The sequence below is a fragment of the Lemur catta genome, chromosome 2 (genome assembly GCF_020740605.2).
Source record: "Lemur catta isolate mLemCat1 chromosome 2, mLemCat1.pri, whole genome shotgun sequence".
Classification (NCBI taxonomy): domain Eukaryota; kingdom Metazoa; phylum Chordata; class Mammalia; order Primates; family Lemuridae; genus Lemur; species Lemur catta.
In genome coordinates this window covers 73,196,945-73,213,252 of record NC_059129.1, presented here as the reverse complement: position 1 = coordinate 73,213,252, position 16,308 = coordinate 73,196,945, and the positions used below count along the sequence as shown (strand labels likewise).

General features: G+C 34.8%; 1 protein-coding gene across 50 annotated transcripts in view; it reads right to left on the bottom strand.

Moving 5' to 3' along the window:
* RIMS1 (regulating synaptic membrane exocytosis 1) overlaps window positions 1-16,308 on the bottom strand; it is a 462,299-nt gene that overhangs the window by 47,815 nt on the left and 398,176 nt on the right. For 28 of the 50 annotated variants that reach the window (XM_045543826.1, XM_045543853.1, XM_045543834.1 and 25 more), the window contains one exon: window positions 15,659-15,894. The exons of 17 other annotated variants lie outside the window; for them this stretch is intronic. In XM_045543826.1, the coding sequence (XP_045399782.1) occupies window positions 15,659-15,894 (236 nt within the window). The remainder of the gene's footprint in view (window positions 1-15,658; window positions 15,895-16,308) is intronic. 5 more of the 50 variants (XM_045543836.1, XM_045543840.1, XM_045543833.1 and 2 more) reach the window with 1 other exon arrangement.

The window sequence follows — 16,308 nt, the reverse complement described above, 5'->3', positions numbered from 1 at the left end:
AGGAGAGCTAATTGTCTACCATAGGCACCTGCCTCAAATTGTTAAATGAACAATAAATAGAATTTTATTGAATTTGAGCCTTTATACATTTTAGGGTCAATTTTCATAGCAGCTGGAATTATGTTAACTAATATACCAAATTACTTGAAGATGATAGCATAGTATGATGGCTAAGAATATAAATTCTGTCACTTGAATGCTGAATCTATCAGTTATTGGCTATATGACCCTGGGAAAATTATTTAATCTTACTGAGCTTGAGTTTCCTTGTCTAAAAAATGCTGATAATAATGGTACCTGTTTTAAAGTGCTAGAATTGTGCCAGTCTGGCTTATAATAAGTACCCAATAAACCCATCCTTTATTAATATCTATAGTTAGGATTAGCCCTGTGGATAAATGAATCAGTTAAATAAGCAGAACAAATGAATCCAGTTTTCTTATAAGTATACAGAGGCATTTTTTAAGATATGGATGAGCACTTTCCCATCTCCTTTCCAATACAACCAACTTGATCTTGGTTTAGTGCTATTAGGTGACCCTTGTGGATAATTTGCCTCGTACTTTCCTCATACTCATGCTACCTTCTCCTGTAGGAGCAATAGTGTTTTCTCCTGGTACCTTACTACACATAGTTCAGATAATATGGACCAAAGGGAATCTCTTACATGTCTGTACACATAGTCTTTTAATCTCTTCTTCCCTCATTTCCCTTTTCCACCTCCTTTCCATCTATTCCAAGGAAATTTTTTTTTTTATAACATCTTCAGTCCTCAGAAAGCAGCAACATGGTGCAGAGAAAAACCAGCCCCATTCTGTATATCACATACTACTTTAAGAAAAGACTGCATAATTTGAGGTATCGTCTCATATTCATATACTCCCTTCTCAATAGGGAAACCCAGTGGAATTTACTAAACTCACAGATATCTAACGAACTCATTTTTGTTAAACCAACAAGAAATGAAATTCTATTGTGTTTGAGTCTTTGCATATTTTAAGGTAGCACTGTCCATCAAGTTGTTGGTTGCTGTGCAGTATAATGGTGCAGACTCAGGTGGCTTGCTGACAGTGTCACTTTTGGTGCCAACTTCAGTAACACGCCCCATTTACAGCACAGACTGTTGCCCAACTGCTGGGTTCAAATTCCAGCTCTGCCCTGAGTATGTAAACTCAGGCAAGTTATGTAACCGCTATGTTTCAGTTTCCTGACGAGTCAAATGGGATGAATAAACTGAGGCATATCACTAAAGAAGAAAAAATAGTGGCAGTGTGCTTCAGCTTAGTCTAAGGGTATAAAATCATATGGATCTACATTTTACAATTTTCTCCCTGTAAAGGAAAATGAGGTCTAAACTAAATATTTCTCTAGTTATATCAACTTTTGTAGAAATGACAAAATGCTAACCACTGACACAGGATATTCTGGATATTTATAGGTAATTACATATTTAACTAGCCTATAACAGCACTTCAAATATACTCAGGCCATATGGTATAGTGGTTAAGGACTGAGGCTCTGGGCAGACAAAGGTTCACATTCTCTCTCTGCCATTTACTAGCTGTGTGACATTGGTCAAGTCATTTAATTTCTCTCAGCTTCTATTTTTCCCCTGAAAAATCCAGAGATAATCACTGTCGTATATCATAATCTCTTAGAGCAACCTCATAGGGTTGTTGAGAGGACTAAATGTGATCATGCACAGCATGTAGTTCACATAGGACCAGTTACATAATATGGGCTGAACAAGTACTAGCCATTCTTATTAGCTATGATTAACCACTTAATAAGGAGAGAATGAAATAAATGTTTGGCATTACATAAACATGACTGCCAGTAATGAGTGGGAATAAAAACAGCAGCCACTTAAGTTCAGCAGGGAATAATTGCTGGTTTCAGGTCCTACTTACCTAAAGATTTAATGATGGAGAGAAAATGTAAAGCAGTACAGAAATAATGTCTTTTTTTATACCTTGGGGAGGTGAGTAGGGTATAACTAAGAATAAATAAGACAAAAGCTATATTATATGCTACTAAAAACAGATTCTGCAAAAAATTAGAATTTCAGGTGCCATGTATGTAAAATTTGAAATATTTGTGCTTGTTTAAAATTACATTTAATTCTCACAATTACTTTCTGGGTGAGAAAAAATTATCAAGAATATATTAAAGTTTATGGAAACTGAAAACTAAAGAGCGGATATTTATATTACATTTAACTTTACAAGTCATTTTCTTTAGGAAGCCTTCCTCAGTTAATGCATTCCTAATCTTTCCTAATCTCTTCAGGCTGTTATTTTAAAAGCTTTCAATAATTTTGCACTCACAGGATGGTGAGCATGAAAGGGGTTTGTAAACTGTAAAGTTCTATAAAAAGACGATTGTTCTCTGCCTGTTGATACACTGCTTAGTAAATGAGCTTGTAAATTACTCCAGGGCAAGGAAAATGCTTTTATTTCTTACACACCATGAAGAGTGCTCGGTGCTGAGTTCTACAGGGCATAGGCTCTTCTCAAATGCTTAGCTAAAGGGTATGCAATGAGTGACAACTGTAAAAATATGAAAGCAGAACAAAAGAATAGACAACTGGCATTACTTTTAATAACGTTGCTAAGCCATTTACAGAGTAAAATAAAAAGCTGTGTGCTGAATTGTGCTATCTGGGCCAGCGAATCTAGGACGTGCTGAATATGAAGAGAAAAGCACAGGCAGAGGTCTTGAGGAGACAGGCTTCTGCCTCCAGCACCATCGGCAAAAGGGAGCCCACAGAGCTCTGCTATTACAGAGCCACTTTGATTCAGGCGCCACGGGACCCATCATTTACGCCACACACACCTTGGAAATTAAAATCAATACTTGTAACTGCACTTAGACCAAATTCAAACATCCTGGAAAAAATGTACTTTATCAACCTGGTCGATGCATTCATTGCCAATATCAAAATATTTAAATTTAGCCATTCATTCCCTCATTTTTTTCTCTGTACAAAAATTACATTAGATTTTTAAAATTAATTACATGATTTAAGAAAGTGAATGATTTTTTTCTCATACAATATACTACTTTTCAGTCTTTACTTTGAAAGAGACAATAAAGAATGATCCATGAGAAGAGTTATTAAGCAGTATAGAAAGCCAAAGAACTGAACTTAGGGTAAACTTTTATTTTGAACGTAAACTGATCCTACTCTGATCTTGCTAGTCATATCAGCCTTCTCAGTAAGTCTAATATATATGACAATTAGTATGTTTTCTTCACTGACTTGCTGAAGATCACAGAATCTTATACTATATAAATAATCTCCATGAAATTTTATGCAATCATTTCTTAAAATGACAACTTCTCATTCTTTTTGTTTTTACTTTTTAAAAACAACTGAATAATAGCTTGGGTGAATTTCCTGAGGTAGAAACTGTAAATAGGAGCTAGCATTTTTAGCAGCAGGTTGAATCATCTAGAGTTGATAAACTATCTCTTGGCTTTATTTTCCTGTGGGTTTCCAATCAATACCCTTTCCTTTCAAAAACCCTCCCTCATTAGAGGCTTTACATCTATTTTCAGTTTCTGTAATGCAGGTAGACAGATCAATCTTTCTTACAGTTTCAAATTTAGAGTGATAAACATATTAAGATGTTAAATAATTTTTATATTACCCAGTTAATATACCTCTACATCATTACATCATTAGATAGTAACAAAGTGTTTCCATGCACCTATGTCTCTTTATAAATGTAAATTTATTTAGTTATTATATAATTTTTAATCTTTTTCATTTGAAACTTTTCTAAGTATGATTATTTGCTATTTGTTTGCTTGTTGGAAACTTTATAGTTATGAATTAAGAGCACAAGAAATGTAGTATTTCCATTTACAAAAACACCCTAGGGTACTGAGTTTGAATCTGGAATACAGAATGTTTTCATCTCCTTTTAGTCCTAAGAACATGAAGTCTGTTAAGCTTCACTAAAACTATGAATAATCATTGTGTGTACCAAATTCTTTGGTTATAAGAAAAGAATCCTTACAATGTAAATGATTTTGTAATAAGTATCACAATGTACTGGCCCAATATCAGAAGTTTATTTCTCAAATAAGAATTTGCTAGCTTATTTAAAAAGCAATTACAGCAGATCCCTTAACCATAAGCATCTTCTGTCTCTATCCCTCAACAAAGATAGATTGCCCAAAAATATGGACATTTTTGCTTTTGTTACCTAAGTATTTTTATACGGTTAACAGACCTTTATTAAGTGAACTAACATATGTAGAAAAATGTTGTAAACACATAATATCTTTATCAATCATTATCTATTATACTTTACAAATGCAAATTTTTATCTTTCAGTAATTTTCTATTAAAATGTTACTTTATTTGACTTTTACTGTAATGGTAAAGTAGTTATCAGCACCAGATTTTACTATCTCAAAATCTTAAAATGATACTTATATACTCTTTGTCTATAGAAGAGTTAATACCTAAAAGCCAAAAGGTAGAATTAACTGATTAAACATATCCAGATAAATGTTCAGGCACTTTGGAAGTGATATACAAGATCAGAAAGAAAGGGAAAAGGAGGTAGCAAAATAATAAATAAATTACTTCTACAGTAATCCCTCAGTATACTCAGGGGATGGTTCCAGGACCCCCTCTGTATACCAAAATTTAAGTTAGCCTTCCTTGAGGAGGGTTTTTAATTCCTAAGAATACAGTAGTTCAGATCCACATTTAATTGGAAAAAAATCCAAGTATAAGTGTACCCTCACTGTTCAAACCCATGTTGTTCAAAGGGCAACTGCACTTGTTAAAAATAAAAAAGGATTACTCCCTTTCTTTCTTTCCTCCCTCCCTCCCTTCTTTCCTTTCTTCCTTGAGATAGGGTCTTGCTGCATTGCCCAGGCTGGAGTGCAGTGGCACAATCCCAGCTCACTGCAGCATCAAAGTCCTGGGCTCAAGTGATCCTCTCTTCTCAGCCTCCCAAGTAGCTGGGACTACAGGAATGCACCACCATGCCCAGCTAATTTTTTAAATTTTTTGTAGAGATGGAGTCTTGCTGTGTTGCCCAAGCTGGTTTTGAACTTCTGGCCTTAAGAAATCCTCCCACCTTGGCCTCCCAAAGTGTAAGAGTATAGGCAGGAGCCACTGTGCCCAGCCAATTCCTACAAATAACAAAACCCAACGTAGAAGAAAAATTGTCTTTAAAATTTACTCACTAAGAACAACTTGTCACAATGTTAAATTAAATGCCATAATATGATGATCAATTAATTAGCATCTGAACATGACATTTTGACTGAGCAAGCATCATACTCACTCATCCAAAAGATGTTTATTGTAATTCTTCTGCACTAAAGGTACTGTTGTGCAAGACCAAAGAAACACCTCACACATGATTACAACTCTTTAGAAGCTTTGAAGTTCATCTTGTGACAAGACCTCTACAGATATTTATGAGGCAAAGAAGTATTTAAACAGCACCACATGAGAACCCCAGAAGAAAAAGCCTTATAGGACTTAGGAGAATTACTTTTGGCTCTGGTAAGAACTTGAAATTCAGGTGGGGCTTGAATGAAGAGGATTTTGACAGGCAAGATGACAGATTAAGAACTTTCCCACTAGAGAGATTAGCACCTGCAAAAGTGCAACAAAAGAGGCTTTAAGGCATGTTTTGTGAACCTCAGGAAGCTAAGTTTGGAGCATAGCAAGAAACAAAGTTACATATTTGAGAGATGGGAAATAAATAAAAAGCATTTACTCATGTCAAATAAAAAGTAGACATTTTTAACTAACATTTTTCTGTCATACACAACTCATTGGTTTTACATCTGCACAATACCTATGACCCACACCATAAGTTAAATGATCCAAATAAATTCATGTCTATGGACTTTCTGTGACCTTAGTAAGAATGTTTTGGGAGAACTGGATGGGCAGAATTCAGATTAGAGTGAGAGGAAGACTGAGAGGCTTATGAAAAAGAGAATACAGAAAACTCTTTTAAAAGTTTCTTTTGTTCAAGTAAACTTTTGTGTGCCTGGTACAGGCTTTGGGCTAAGTGCTAGGGATGTAACTGTCAGTGAAATAGCAGATATGGTCCCTGAGCACCCAACTGGGAAACTTACAGTTGAGTGAAGTGCTTTTACTACTTTGTGTAAGCAGCTAAGTCAGAGGTCAATTTTTAGGGCAAAGCTGAAGATCTGTAGAGTTTCATCCATGGGGGTGTAAGTCTTCATTCTGGAGAATCACTGTGTCTAGTGAGAGAGATAAATAGGCTCATGGTATAAATGTAAACATGACAGGAATATGGAAAAAAAAATAAAGTCATGGTAGTAGGGTAAGTTAACTCCTGACTCTGAGAAGCAAAGAACAGTAATAGAAATGATCACTGTTCACTAATGTCGCCTTCTGCATTGCAGGCACTAAGTTCTTGGCCTAGAACAGAGGTTACGAAACTTTTTCTTTAAAGGACCAATTAGTGAATATTTTTAGGTTAGCGGGCCAAGTGGTCTCTGACTTTGTAGCATGAAAGAATGTACATTTACAGACAGAATGCAAATGAATAAATATGCCTGTATTTAAATAAAACTGTATTTATGAACACTAACATTGGATTTCATATAATTTTCACATGTCACAAAATATTATTCTCCTTTTGATTTTTTTTCAACCATTTAAAAAACATAAAAATCATTCTTAGCTCATGCACCATAAACAAGAAAAATAGGCTTGGAGCCAGAGTATGCTGACCCCTGAACTAATATAATAAAGGTGAAGTAACAGCAGAGGAGGGAGGAGCTGGTAAAGAGAGAACTTGGATCACTCCCTTGCAGCTTATTCCTAATTTGGGATCAACATACTTCTGGGTGTCCATAAACACCTTTCACGTGTGTGTACAACGTGGTATATATGAGCAAGTGCAGTTTACTGAGGCCAAGACTGACAGATTTCACCAGATCATAGAAGGTAAACTTGACAGAAAGAGCTTTGAGAAACTCTGACTTAGAACTCCAGTGTTAAATCTTAAGAATTTGTATTCTATTAACTACACCTAACGAACAGATAAAAATAGTCTCTACATTAACATCCCCTGATTGCCATTTATAAATGATGTCACTGCCATCTGTACTTTACCTACTGCCCTTTTATCTGGTTCCCCAGAATTATTAAAATTGCTAATTATTAGTATGATTATTGATCCCTTGCTATGTGTCAGCTACTGTGATAAACTGCTTATGAAATTTTTCATTTAATTTTCACAATAGTTTTCTGAGGTATGTACCATTTATTATTCCATCTTATAGTTGGGAAAACTGAGGTTCAAAATCACCCTTTTACTTTTTGTTTTCTTCAGGAATCTTTTCCAGACCCTCTTTGCTTATATTCTACATCTCCTTCCTAAGCAACTTCATTGATTTCAATTGCCATTTATATGCTCAACATGGCCAGAACTGGCAAATACGGCCCTTTACCAGTAATCACCTTCTTAGTAAATGGCAACATTATGTATCCTCATCTCTGACATTCTTCTCCTTCCTACTGCCCACAAACTTTCACATATAAGAGATACAAAAGATTTTAAGATCTTACTGTCTCTTGAGCCCATCCAGCTCGTTCCAATTCACCCTGGTACAAGGCACAAGGCCCTTGGAATGGTGTCCTAAATGCACCTTTTTTAAAAGGAAAAAACAACAAAAAAGGCAAGATGATAGAACAAAATTAAATATTATAAAGCTATGGTTGTTTTACAAAGCTATATAAAAAAAGATATCTCTGTGTGTACATACAGTTGCATGGGATTACAGCAAAGTGGTTGAGAACATAAATCCTACTTCAACTTCTAAGATTTGTGTGGCTTCAGACAAGTAATGGAACCAGTAAAATGGGAATAATAATAGTACCTCATGACTGTATTTTGCAGACTGAAGAAATTAATACATGAAAAGTAATTAAAACACTGGCTGGCATGTAATAATTGCACAATAAATTACAACTATTATTGCTAATGGCTTTATCAATATTAATAACGCAAATGCATGAAAAGATTAGCCAATAATATACTAATATTTTCACACTGAATTTGCAATTAGTGGTGATATTGCAGGAATTTTATTTATCTCCTTTTTGCTTTTATATGCTTAAAATGTAAAAAACATTAGTAAAATAAATCAAAAAATCTCTTTAAAAACACTCTGCATTAAATGAGGATGCATTGAAATTGGTTATCTGTTTAAAAATAATCAGTTTTATCCTTACATCATTAACTACCTAAAATATGTTATGACACCCATTCTAAAAGTGATCTCATGCTTAATAAGTACCATAGTACAGTTAAAAATAATGATCACCATATGCAATTAATTGAGTACTTAGCATTGTGCTTTGAAGGTACTTAATAAATTTAGTTTCCTTTCCTTCTCCAAATCCTGAAATACAAATTAATCATAAAAATTAATTCCACTCAAACCAGTATTTTTTTTTTCTACCAGACTAAGCTAAAAGTATATCTACATCTTAGCCGAGCTCAAAATTTATAGTACAGAGCAAGGAAAAGAATAAACATAGAGCAGCTGGAGTATGTTTGAAAATACTAATCCTTATTAGGGCATCTCTTCAGAAGATGAGTTACTACAGCTGAATTGAATCTCTATTAACAGTAGTGAATTCCTAAGCCAGACAGCAACAGTAAATAAAAGAGCCCGTGCTTACATTAATTTGATGGTTTTGCAGACTTGAGAATCATTTCTGGCACCATGATTTTGTGTTCAGGAAACAAAGAACATGAAACATTACATTCCTCAGAATGTTTTTCTTGTGCCATTAAATGAATCAAATAAATGAGGCATGAATACGGAATTCAGATTTCAGCAAGATTCTGATCCACAGTAGCTTTCAGTTTCTGAAACTTTTGGGGGGCCTGCATCCTTTATAAAAATTTTTGGCTTACACTGTTAATAATCAGCAGAGCCAAGAAAACATTTCCTAGAATGTTCAAAGACACTACCTTAGCCTTCCTTCCCTACAGCTATATACTTATTTTTATAAGGGAAAAGACGGAGAGTCTTCACAAAGTAATACTAAACTTAAAATACAGAGAATATTTTGGTAAACTGTACTGGTGGGAAGAAGAAAAAAACAAGTCCTAGGACAAACGTAAAATATTCATTTTCTCAAGGTAAATAAAGTATACTCTCCAAGCAGGTGTTCATTCGCTTTATTTTATGACTTGCTTTACCTAAGTGACTTTTGGGAAGCAATTACTTACTCCTAGTACTCCCTCAATCACAGAGTCTGGTACAAGAAAAATACTTAATAATGTCAATAGAATGAAAGAAAAAAGGACTGCTTACATTTGATGTCTTTCTTTCCTGATGCTAAACTTCCTGAAGAGAAGTTAATTAAGAATTGCCTCTGTTTACCCATCTTTCCAGCCACAGCATCATCTTTCTTAACAGCCTGTAGGGATGGTGTGGGCAGCCTTACTCTGTCCCACTGTGGATCCCCTAGCCCTGTTCCTTGGGGCTCCCACCCATAGCAACTCCTGTTCTAGCGCCTCCTACCCTGATGAGCACCCCATCTCAAACCCAACTGGGGGAAGTAACTAAAGCAGAGACGGATGAGGCGATGGTTACGAGAGGGAGGTGAAATGAATGACAAAATGGAAAGGAGAATGGGCTCCAGCCCATGCTGAATCCTCTCCTACACTTGGGGCACACTCTAGCCTCACCCCTTCCTTACTAGTCTATCCAAACTGAAGGTCAACGATAGCCATTCAGTCTGTAAATCAATGATCTATTCTTATTCCCTAACCCCATCAATCTTTCTGTAGGTTAACGAGGCTCTCTCTAAAATTCTTACCTCCCTGGAGACTCTGTTTCTCCCACTCTGTGGTCATTCTTTTTCTGGATCTTCACACCTGCACCCCAGGCCTTTATCCATTTTTTCCCTTTGTCCCTCATCATTGGTTTCTGAAGTGGGATTTCACCTTGTCGTCTGTTGAATCTACCTTCAGTTCATTCTTTTTCCTGAACAAGCTCACTCCTTTCCATTTTCAATGCCACTTCTCTAGCTCACTACGCCATTATCTTTCATTTCATCCATTAGTCTCCACCTGACCTTGCTTCCACGTGCTCTTCCTCACTGATTTTCTACACCTACTTCCAGTTTAAGCTTCCGGGAGTACAGCTGCTTTTCTTCTGTTCTCTTGATTAAAAGTTCCCCATCAGATGGTGAGCTAAGTCCCTTACAGAGCTTTTAAGGCCTGATCCCGACATTTTCTTTAAAACTATTTCCCAATACAGACCTTTCACATACCTTTGCTCTAGCCAAATTGTGGTCATGGACTAGGAATAATTTATTGAAATATATATTTCCGGGTTTTTCCCCTGTATTTTTCTTTCTCCTTTCCACAAAATTACTAGCCTTTTAATAATTTCTACAAAATTATTTTATGCTTCCTTGACTCAGGGATTTTTGCAGGAAAACACAAGACAGCCAGAAGGCAGGGACTCACATCCAGTCTTTTGTAAATGCCTAAACTGTAAAATAGATAATGCTAAACGTGCCAGATGAGGAAGAGAGAAGGAAAAGGCTTTGCAGGGCTTCTAGACCAGAAGTGTGGTAGCTGGAGCCTGTAGGGACCCAGGCCCTGCTTCATGCACCTTGGTGTAACATAAAAGGAGAGGAAGAATATGTGAGGAGCATAATGTGACTGAATGGTAATTTTATAAATATAGGTTCAGATTCTTCAACTCAGAGTGTGCATCATTTTCAAGTCATTGGAATTTTTCTGTTTATCTCTATCTACGTAAGATACTTTTCTTACAAATTTATACCTATTATTTTGCTAATGGAAGTAGCCCCAACGTTTTGTGCTTGCAGCAAGCAGACAGCGAAGTCAGAGAGCTTCACCTAGGATTTCAGAGTAAAAAATAAAAGGTACCGGTGAATGCTGACATAGTAGGGGACACCATCTAGAGTGAGAGGGTCTTGAGCAGGGTCTTAAAGAAAAGGAATTGGACAGGGGAGAAAGAAATTTTGATGGTGGAAAAATGTTGGAAAGGTACAGAATATCTACCATTAAAGAAGCATACCAGTTTTTTTTTTTTTTAGTACATTACTAGTAAATCATAACTGACTTTTAATTATTTAAACATTGTAATATGGTCTTGTAATGTTTCCATAATTAGAGTCTAAACACAAAACAATGCTGCCAGTATTTAGGAAAAAATGATATTAACCTCACAAAGTATTCTTAGCTATTAATGACATAATAAATAATAATTTTACTCTCTGGTTAGAACAAAATCATCTACCAATTTTGTGTGTGCCCTCATTCTGGGGGACTGAAATCTTTGACCAATTTGTCTTCCTCTTCCTTTGGTAACATGCATAAACAGCACAGTGTTTTACTTTGTTTAGGATTTTATTTTACATTTCTCATTTAGTTCTTTGGCTCATGTGTATTTCAAGTGTGAATTATTTCCTTCCACTGGGGATGATATTTCTATTTTTAAAATACCTGCTGTACCTGGTATAGTACTGCAGATATAGTTACTTAATGGTATAAGATAAAGTAAATTAAATGATTTCTAGTCTATAAAGCTGATATTTTACATTTATAGATGTGTTCTTCATAAAAGCTAAATGTTTTAATCAGAAATCATAGTCTCAGTTGTAAAAAACTTATTCTATATGCCCTGAGAGGGGGAGGAAACCTTTTCTCTTATATTGAGGAGGGGTATCCATGAAAATTAAAGAAATCTTTCATATGGTTTTAGGATCCACACAAATTCCGCCTCCCCCCATATCCCAGGTGAGTAAACACAATTTTCAACATTTAATAAACGTACTGATCCCTCTGCTTTGGAAAGTCCTTCTCTTTGTATTCTTCCTGATTTATTTATGTTTTTATACTTAGGTCTCACCTCTTTCAGAAAGCCTCTCAAAAGTTCATGAGAAAGTGAATCCCATCCTTTTCTGTGCTCTGTGTCAATCTGACACTTGCATAATTGCCTTTTCTGAGCGGAAATATTTATATGTGATTTGTCCTATTATTCTGTGATATCCTTGAGGGAACACACACACATGTATATAACCCAAGAGTACATGGAAAAGCTCTAGAAACGTATATTATTAGTTTCATTCACTTAGACACATGAATATTTGCTATTTTTCTGATACTTATTACCATAATTTCAAGAGTGTTATTTAGGAATGATTTTTCATAGATATGTAGACCCTTCCCAATAATGCCTTCATTTACAAGTGAAGAGAGGATGACCACTGGTAGAATATTATGTAGTTAGTATACGAGGAGCCAAATCTTCACATTATACAGGTTGGGCCACTAAACCAACATAGACTAAAATCTTCATATTTTAAAGCCCAGCCCTAAGTTTACCTAGAACTTCATTCAATTCCAAAATATTTTCAGCTCAAGGACTTTTTCTTAAAATTTCCCTTTCTTTCCTACTTCATACTCTTGAAATCTTAGTTCAGCTGTTGTTTGCTGAGTAGGTTTTTAGCTATAAGCTGAGGTTAAAGGCATTTATGAGCAGCACCTAGATTCATTGTTGGAAATCTTTCTGTTTATGCCACTCTTTTAGTTTAGAAAATAATATTTCAAAAAGTTATTCCTACTTTCATTATGAATAAATGGTATGGAGGAGGGGATTTAAAAATTGATATTATTTATAATTGGAATATTCTATAGGATATACATAATTGAAGAACACAGTAAATTATATATTTTATACATAAATAATAATATATGCTTTTTAGAAATAAATTTTACTTGACTTCAGATAAAGATCAAATATATTCCTTAACAAAATTTTCTGATTAAAAACAGAAAAATGATCTGCTTAAAACAGATCATGCTAAAAAGAGCTAGTTAAACTTTATTTTTAACACTTCACATTTATATCTGTCATCTGTATGGCAGAGGGGAGAGAACCTGTAACCCAGCGTGTCTCATTATAAAAAGGCCCACTGTAAGAGAAGTCCTTAATTGAAGTTTTCTTTACATTAAGCTTAATTAAACATTTATATCCAATTTGTTTTAATATATAAGTAATGCTGTTTTCCTCCTGCAATCTTTGATAAATTGACAAGATTAAAAAATCTGCCATCATTATCCATTCAGCTGGAGGGCCCCCTGAAATGCCTTACCAGTCTGAGATTAATGGTCTTATTTCATAATGAAGACATCAAAATCAATTATACTAGTTTTTATTAAAATTCAGTACACACCAGATAGTCTTTCTGAGGTGATGGGCTAACAGAAGAGAGAGTTTAGGGAAAATTAAAAAAGGGAAAACTATTCTACAAGTTTACGACAACAAAAAATGTGGTATCACTGAAAGGAAGAGCTGGAAATTATGAGATACAGAAATATTGAGCTTGCTTAAAGGGGGAAATAGAAGAGGAGCTTTCTTATCGGAGATTAAAATGAAGGACTATTTTTGGGGGCCGGAGGAATCCAGAAATAAAGATTTGATGATCACAGGCAGAAGCTGAGGCAATAAAAATATGAAATTTCTTAGAATAAGAAATTCTGAATTTTTGGTGAATCTCTATAGGAGAGACGAAATATAATCATTGATGGAGGAAAAAATCACTAGTAGAAGATATAAAGGGGAGAAAAATCAGGCTATGCACTAAAACAAAGAGGAATGATAATTGAGGATTATCAACATTTGTTATTTGTTTTAGAAAAATCAAGAATGAAACCTAAAGACAGGTTATCAAATGAGAGGTAAAATTACGATATAGAAAGAGAAACAAACTTTTACACCTGGAAAGTTCACAGGAGAACATCTAGTTCAACCTACCATTATATAAACAGAGTCTTAGAGAGAAGTCAAAGTTCATTCACTGATTCACTATGCGAAAGAAATATGTATTTTGCGTTCAGAGCTTCATGATCTAATGTCCTTTTTGCACCTGTACATTGCAACCAAATCTCTGAAAGTAGCGTATTTCATGGAAGTTATTAACAGTGCACGTCTGGGAAGGTAGATATTATTTTAAAGTCAATACATGATCATAACTGGAAAATTTAAACTAACAAAGCAAAGGGCTGAATGTTTTGACAACAATCATTTGAATCTACTACCTACAAAAATTATTATTATGTTTTATACTAAGAAAATTTTATTCTACTCTACTAGAGGGAACTAACTAGAGGGGAAGCGAGAGAGAGAAAGAGCACAAAAAAGAGACAGAAAGATAGGGGGTGAGACAGAGACAGAGACATAGAGAGAGACAGAGACTGTGGAAAGTTGGGGGAAGAAAATAAACCATCTCCTAAATCTATAGCCTCTCTCATAGGAAACACTAGTTTCCTTAAAGACATTAAAGAACATTTCCATTTCATCTTAGTGACGAAATATTTTGAAGTCTGGTGGTCAAAGCCTTCTCCACACTCCACATTGTAAATCATAATTACCTCAAAACCAATAACCAAGAACCATCATCATGAAAAAAATAAAAAAAATAAAAAATGCCTCATACTCCTAAAGAAACCTGATCCTAAGGAAGACAAATGCTTTTTTTTTCACAATAAACAGAACAACTCATCTTACTGGATGACAGAGACACAGATCTATCAGAGGGGTGCTAGCTAACGTAGGTTCATTCTAATCCTATGATTTTCAGAGAACTCAAATTTCCTACTTCTAATTTACTTGTAAACATATCCAGTAGAATATACAATTTTAAATAGGGACATTTTAAAGAATGCCAAGTGAGATATAAAAAGAATTTTATGGAAGCTTTTTGATATAGGTAAATTTTGTGACAAGGCTGTTGCTATTAGGAATAGAAAATGGAACCAATGTTGGTTACAAGAGGAAAAACAGGTGCTGACAACTGACATCAGTTGACTATTTCACTTACCTTTTTACATAGTATTGAGCATAGCAATTGGATTATCTAATGTGTCTGACCAATACTGTATAATTTTAAGCAGTATTTTATTCACAATGCAAAAATAATCACTCTCCTTTCTGTGCATGCACACACACACACACACCCTTAGGACATAAAGCTTTTAAGATTCATAAGCAGTAGAAAATATTTGAAAAGCAAATTTATATTAAAACATTCTTATTCACATAAAACCACTGAACCATTTTCCTAAAGTAAAAATCACTGCTGGGTTTTTGCTTGCATTGAAACTATAATAAGTACAGTTCAATTATTATCTTCATACAGTACCTTGAAGACTATATTTCAAGTTGCACAACTGACCTTCTTTTCTATAAAAAATATAGACATAGCCTAAATTATAAGTAATTGAATTATGGAACATTTTGAAAAAGAGAATCCTGTTGCTTTTCTTGCATATAAATCAATTTGGATCTTTAATACTTCTTTGCATTTCCTTGCATATTTGTAAATATGGCCTTAATTTTTTTTAACTTAAAGGAAAGTATGTGACCACTTTATAGATTAAAAAATGAATCCTTGTCAAGAGAGCTGCATAGGAAAAAAATAAACTCACACATATAACACATTTTCAGAGACAGAAAAATAAACTTTCTTTGCAAAGAAGAACCAAATACACACCAGAATCCCATCACAAGCCATAGCACGAAGATCAACTTTTGTCTCTCCAGCAAGGACTTGAGATGTTTAAGTTGAATTCGCATCACTCACCTGTTTGGCTAAGTTGAGATGTGCTTCTACTCCTTCGAGATACTATGGCAACCACTTTGGCACTCAGGCTGGATCTCCGTTTTTTTCCACCTGCTCCAACTGTACCCACAGCTGTGTCCGACTGGCTGCCGTCATTATGCTCCAGTGTGTACATCTCTCCACTCACACTGGTGCTCTTCATGATGGCTCTTCCTGAAGTCCCCATCCGTCTGCCTTGCATTTTGGGGGTAAATGAACTATATTTACAAAGTAAAAACATATATGCGTCCATAAATTACAGGTCAGCATAACTGAAACTCTAAATCTAATTTATGAAGTAATCCAGACACATTTTTTAGGGGGAAAAGCCAGTTGAATAGCAGTCCTATAGCTACAGATACTTTAAGATCACATCACCAGCCCCCAAATATTTACTAGGCATAGCTTAAAACAATGCTATTTCAACAAGGAGTAATTAACAGACTTTTTTAAGACGGTAAAAAGAAACGCAGCAACCAATGTTATCCATGGGGAGGTAAATGGTACTGACCAATTTTGTAAAAACTGTAGTTATTATGATACCACAGAAAAACCAAAATATTTAAATCAGTAAGAAAAGTTCATATATATCCTTAAAAGAAAAATACAGAAAAAATTGATACTCTTTGGAT